A 5,898-nucleotide genomic window follows, 5' to 3' on the forward strand; every position below is an offset into this window, starting at 1 on the left:
GTCTCCTCAATCTGATTAGCAATTTTGTGGGAGGGGAGGGGCACCCTGCCTCGGTCTTCCCCATCCCCACTTATGCTCCTCCCTGCAATGGCTCCCACTCACTTGGGTACAACTCCATCCCTTCAGTTCCTCCTGCAATTTAAACCTGTTTCCAGCCAGGGAAGGTGCAAAGCCAGAAGGGAGGTAGACAGGAGGAGAGAGAGAGTTTGGGGGACCCCCCACCTCACATCTTCCTCCCCAGTTAAGGAGGATCCAAGGGCCACACTGCTTTGAAGTTCTCCAGATTCGGGGACACAGGGCTTTCCTCCCCAGTCTTGGGTCCGTGCGTCTCTGAGGAGGAGCCCTCCCTGGGATCCAGGCGCCCCTTTGCCTCCATCATGGGATCGGACTTTACCTGGGGCCTCAGGGACAAGAGCCAGAGCCCCTCACCAGCCCCCTGTGCCGGCCCGGCCAATACGGGAAGCCCCGGAAAATGCCGGGCCGCGGGGGGGCACGCAGGTCCTGGGAGCAGGGAGTCTGGCTTGGAGGCCCCTGGGAACCGCGGCTCTGCGGGGAGTGCGGGCAAGAAGGGTCCTGGGAGGCGGGGCCAGTCGGAGGGGAGAAGGGGTGGGGTGGGAGGGGTGAAGGAGGAGTAACTGGGCAGCTCTTCTCGGGGGCTCCCCAGATGGCAGCAAGGGCCGAGCCGGCAGGGGGCTGGGGCAGGGCCAAAGCCTGAGTGGAGAGAGAGAGAGAGACAGAGACAGAGAGAAAGAGAAAGAGGGAGACAGGGTTAGGCGAGTGCCCACCGGTCGGACACGCCTCCTTTCTCCGCCCATTTCCCACTGCTTTTTCCTCTTGCTGCCCGCCCGATGCGCCTTCCTTTTTTCTCATGTAAATGTCATTTCCTGGGGGAGCACGCACCCCTCCATCACTCCAGTACCTCTGCTCCAGGGCCCTTCCCTCAGTTAGAATCAGGTAGTCATTTGCGTGACTATTTATTGTCGGTGTCCCCAACTCTGTGGGGGCAGGAGCTGTGTTTGTTTTATTCTCCCCTGGATCCAGCTCAGCCCGGCACATTTTAAGGGCTCAATGAAAATGCGCGGAATGAATGAATGAAGATATTTTTTGCGGTAACCCAACGAATCCCTTCTTCACTCTCCCTGTTCCTGTCGCAAAGTGCTCTAGTTCTACTGCGCAAAGAACTGGTTGTGTGGCCCTGGGTTGGTCGTTTAAATTCTCAGACCTCTGCTCCTTGGTCCATAAAATCCCGTCTCCTAGCTAAGATCAAGCAACATCATTCGTGAGAAGAGGGCTGCAGAGCTCTGAGGCCCGGCACCTGGGGTGAGCCCCAGCCTTCCCCTCTGGCGGCTAGCTCTCCTCCTCTAAGAAGCTTTTGCTCCCATTCCTTCCAAATCCTCCCTCTTTCCCCCTTCCACGCTGCCAGCATCCTACGACAGAGCCTCCCCGCCTGGGGTCTCTGGGGATGATTATACAGCACTTCACACCGCTTTCTATATTTCAAAAAGCGTTAAGTCTAGTTCCACATTTTCTTAGCAAGTCCACATCATTTAACTAAAAGAGCAGGTATCGACCCAATATGATCACATCGGTGGGACTATAGTTAATAAAAACTGGACATCCGATTTGATAGAAACGGTATTTGTGCAGTGGGATCTATGAAGGGAAAACTAGTCAGAAGGATCCTCCGTGAGGAAGAGCGTGGAGGCCCTGCCAGGACGTACCCTCTCCTGGGTTGCTGTCCCTTTCCGTGGGTCCTTAGATGAGGCGGAGATTGCTGTTTTCCCCCAGGAAGGTTGTGTCCTGGGGGGGGGGTTGGGGGGGGCTCTTGAGGTCGGGGCATTGTCTCCCCTTGGAGACACGCAGCTGAATAGGCATGAGGAGATAGTTCTAGAATCCTCCTTCCTCTCTCCCACCCCTTCACAGCACCAGCCCTGCAGCTTCTGGCCTCTGGTTCAACAGCCTTGGCCGCTCTTTTGCTCAGAAGCGGCTTCTTCTCTTGGCACCAATGCTCCGAATGAATGTGGAGTGAGGGGCTGGCACAGCCTTCTGGAATCCGAATCCAGAAGTGGGGCGTGTGGCTGCTGCTGGCCTTCTGGTGACCTAAACCTGCTTAGCATGCCTCAGGGCCCAAGCACAGGCAGGGCACGTGTGTGCCCACAGAGGGCAGGGAGCTGCAAAATAGCCACTCCAAGCTGGAGCTCGCCAGGGACACTCTTTTTTTCCTCGTAGTTTCCCAAAGGGAGAAGCTGTGTGCCCAAGGCATTCCAGAGCTGGGAAGGGGTGGGTGAGGTGGAAGAACAGGAAGGGCTGTTCAGGTGCTGTTTGGCTCCAGGCTGCCAGACTGGTGGCTGTGCGAGTCCCAGCTGGCCCTGGGCCGCCCCATGCCCACAGCCTCAGCTGCGCTCATGGGGGTCCAGAGCCAGGCACCCTGCATTCTCTGGCAGGTGGGACCTCTGTGCCCCCAGCTGCACTGGGGGTGGGGCTAAAACCAAGGGTCCTTATTCTCTGAAATTGCCTGGAGTGGAGGGGTAGGTCTTGGGCCTCTGTATAAGAGCCTTGGGTTGGTCTCTGTGATCTTTTTCACAGAAAATCTGATGTTGTCACTTCAAGCTCACAGCCTTGGAAGAGCTGGCCTCTGCCTACATTTCCACCTTCTGTCTCTCACCATGTGCTGCCACACTGGCTTTCTCCCAGTTCCTGTTTCCTGCCCCAGGGCCTTTGCACACACTGTTCTCTCTGCTTGCCATGCTCTCCTTTCTTCCTCTGAGCTAAGCTGATACCTATTTACATTTTGGATCTCAGCTCAAATGTCACTTTGTCAAGGAAGTCTTCCTGGGTGATCTCTGCACCCTGAACTTCTCTGTAGCAGTTTAGCACAGTTATAATTACATACCTCTTTGTTGGATTATTAGCTGAATGTCTGCAAACCCCCTCTTGACTACAAGCTCTATAAAGGCAGTCTTTTTTTAAATCTTTTTTTGTGTGTGTATGAGAAAGATTAGCCCTGAGCTAATATCCAATGCCAATCCTCCTCTTTTTGCTGAGGAAGATTGGCCTTGGGCTAACATCTGTGCCCATCTTCCTCTACTTTATATGGGACGCCGCCACAGCATGGCTTGACAAGCAGTGCATCGGTGTGCGCCCAGGATCCGAACCCGCGAACCCTGGGCCTCCGAAGCGGAGTGTGCGGGCTTAACCACTTCGCCACTGGGCCGGCCCTATACAGGCAGTCTTGCTCACGTTGGCACCCCCAGCCCTAGGACAGTGCCTTGCACATTAAACAGGAGATCATTAACTATCTGTTGAAAGAAGAAATGAGTGAGTGAGTGAATGAATGAGTGAGTGAACTTTATCTTCCCAACTCCTCTTCAGTTGGGCCTTCTTCTTCATCCCATGGTCCTTGCCCTGGTTCTGGCCCCATCGTCCGCCTCGATTATCTTCGAAAGCCTCCCAACACCAGTCTTACGTCTCCTTGAACACAAACTCTGCATTTGACCCAAGTCACCTTTATAAAACGAACATCTAAACGTGCCTCTCCCTCCTGGGGCCCTTGTGCCTACGGGGAAAGTCCGGCCCCCTTGGTGTCACCGCGGCCCTCCGTGACTGGATGCCTGTTTGCCCCGCCAGCCTCATCTCTCACCCTCCTCCTTGCCGCCACTCCCGTTGCATAACTCACTCTCTGACCAGAAGCTACCAGCAGATCTTCAGATTTGCTGCACTTGCCCAGGTTTTTGCTGTACAAACGCTGCTCCCTCTGCCTGGGCACCTTTCTCCACCTGCTTCACCTGCTCAGGTGCAGCCTCCTCCGGGAAGCTCCAGCTCTTCTGCGTTCCGGGAGCATCTTGTGCGTCCCTGAATCTCAGCACCTGTCACCAGCCGTCCTCCCATCTCTGCCCCCCACTAGTCTCTGAGCCTCCTGAGGGCTATCTTTCATCTCTGAACCCCCACACCTAGTAAATAGCTGGTGCTCAATAAATGTGTGTTGAATGAATGAATGAACGACTTGTATTATCCCTTGTCTCATGGCCCCTCACCCATGTGCTCAGCCAGGAGGGTCCTCCCTTCCTCTGCTTAAGATTCCCTGAGCCCTCCCCAGTCCCCAGCACTCACAGTGGTCACTGCTGCTGCTCCCCTTCTTGTCCCCAGAGGCCTCTGGTGGCCCTCGGGGGGTCCACTGTCCAGCCAGCTGCTCCACTGTGGCCCGATGGGTGAACAGCATGCTGTGCAGGAGCTGGGGAGTAAGGAGAAGCAGGTGTGGGAGTGGAATGGGCTCTTCCTGGCATGTATTCCCCACTACACACTGTTTTAACGACCACTTGTTAAAACAACGAAATGCCCTGGCCCCTCCCCTGAGACCCCCGCCCCCTGCCCTGTGACCCACCACTAAGGGAGTGATGCCCAGCACAGGAGTCGCCCTCTCTCATGGTGGGTACTGTCCCATACAGACTGTTAAATATGTGAGTGCTTTAGAGTACCCTCCCTGCCTCTGGGGCACTCAGATAGGATGCAGGGGGAGAAGAGTAGTGGAGGCTGATGGGCCCCCGAGGAAGGGAGGGGGGCTGGGGGCCACCTAGGCAGAGGCGCAGGGCCTGGTGGAGCCCTGGGGACAGGGGCTGCCTTCGTGCCTACCTCGCTGTGCACGCCCATGGGCACCAGCGCTGGCCGAAACAGGGCAGGGGCCCCCAGCAGCAAGTGGGGGGGTGGCGGAGCCCGCACCTCCCACAGAGGGTAGTTGACCACGATGAGCTTGCTGAAGTTGAACCTGTAAGTGAACCTTTTCCCTTTGGTCTTGTGCAGGATCCTCTTATTGTAGTAATACCTGGAGGTTCCAGGGTTGAGAATAGAGAGTTGGCCCAGTGGGCAGGGAAAGCAGTCAGAGACCCAGCCACGCCCCCTCCCCATGCCAGCAAGACCAACCCAAGCTGTTCTGGAGAACCGCTCGGCATTCTGCACACTGATCATTTCCCAAGCCTTGGAGGGGTGAGAATTGGACATCGGACCAGGGTGCCAGAAACCACAGCCCTTTTCTTTGAACTCTGCCCTCTCTAGCCACATTGGCAGCCTCCGCTCACCTGAGGGCCCGGCTCAGCTTGTCATAATTCATCTGTGGTTTGCACTTCCTGCGGCCCCAGAGGCGGGCCACCTCATCTGGATCCTTGATGACAAATTCCCCGTACTCTCCCTGCTGCCAGGCGATGACATGGCGGAACTCTTCCTTCTGCAGCAGCTCCAGGATGAAGTGCCACAGCTGGATCTGCCGGGAGCCCGGGGACGACTCAGCTTTGTAGGCCCAGTCGGGGAAGGCCAAGCCTAGGGCAGGCGGAGAGGGAAGTGTGAGTGCCGAGTGCAAGTGGCTGCTCAGGAGGCCCCTGGGCTGTCGCTGGAGCCTGGGTGGGAGACCTGGCAGAGGCTCACCTGAGATCCAGGAGTTGCCGGCGATGGCAGGGATGCCCTCAGCCAAGTAGCTGCAGTGCATGGTCCACTCCGGAGGAGCCAGTGTGGAGTCTGGGCCTTGAAGGGAAACGGTCACTGGTCACCGCTTGGGAGGAAGGGTAAAGAAGAGGGCAGGGGAGAAGGCGGTAAAAGAAGAAGGAAGGAGGAAGGCAAAGAAGGAAGGAAAGAGAGAAGAGGGAAGAGAGGAGGGGAGAAAGGGAGACTGAGGGAGGGGAGTGGGGTCTGAGGCAGGAAGCTCCCCCACACCCAGGCAGGGCCCAGACTCCTCTGGGGACCTCCTCACTGGCCAGGTGCTGACCTGACTCTGGGCTCTGGGCTGAGGCACTTAAATAGATGGAGAGGAATGCAAAGGGTCCTACCTCCTGCCCCTGCTGGGGGATTTAGACAGAGAATGAGATCTCTTCTCAGGGCTTAACAGGATTGGAGTTTTTCCCAAGAGAAGAC

General features: G+C 56.7%; 1 protein-coding gene across 1 annotated transcript; it reads right to left on the reverse strand.

Moving 5' to 3' along the window:
* Positions 1–241: 241 nt before the first annotated feature.
* Positions 242–5,476, reverse strand: ETV3L (ETS variant transcription factor 3 like). The gene is made up of 5 exons (XM_058537499.1): positions 5,416–5,476; positions 5,073–5,310; positions 4,630–4,819; positions 4,111–4,231; positions 242–711 (listed from the first exon to the last, which is right to left on the reverse strand). The coding sequence occupies exons 1-5, from the start codon at positions 5,474–5,476 to the stop codon at positions 242–244; spliced, it is 1,080 nt and encodes a 359-aa protein (XP_058393482.1).
* Between the last annotated feature and the right edge of the window lie 422 nt (positions 5,477–5,898).

Source organism: Diceros bicornis, chromosome 4 (genome assembly GCF_020826845.1).
Source record: "Diceros bicornis minor isolate mBicDic1 chromosome 4, mDicBic1.mat.cur, whole genome shotgun sequence".
Lineage (NCBI taxonomy): Eukaryota > Metazoa > Chordata > Mammalia > Perissodactyla > Rhinocerotidae > Diceros > Diceros bicornis.

What these genes read in the sequence shown, in the direction of transcription:
- ETV3L (XM_058537499.1), bottom strand. Translation starts at nt 5,476, where the DNA reads ATGCACTGCAGCTACTTGGCTGAGGGCATCCCTGCCATCGCCGGCAAC. An exon ending in CGGCAACTCCTGGATCTCAG is followed by an intron (nt 5,311 to 5,415) that starts GTGAGCCTCTGC and finishes CGCCTGCCCTAG; the next exon opens with GCTTGGCCTTCCCCGACTGG. An exon ending in CCATGGGCGTGCACAGCGAG is followed by an intron (nt 4,232 to 4,629) that starts GTAGGCACGAAG and finishes CTTACTCCCCAG; the next exon opens with CTCCTGCACAGCATGCTGTT.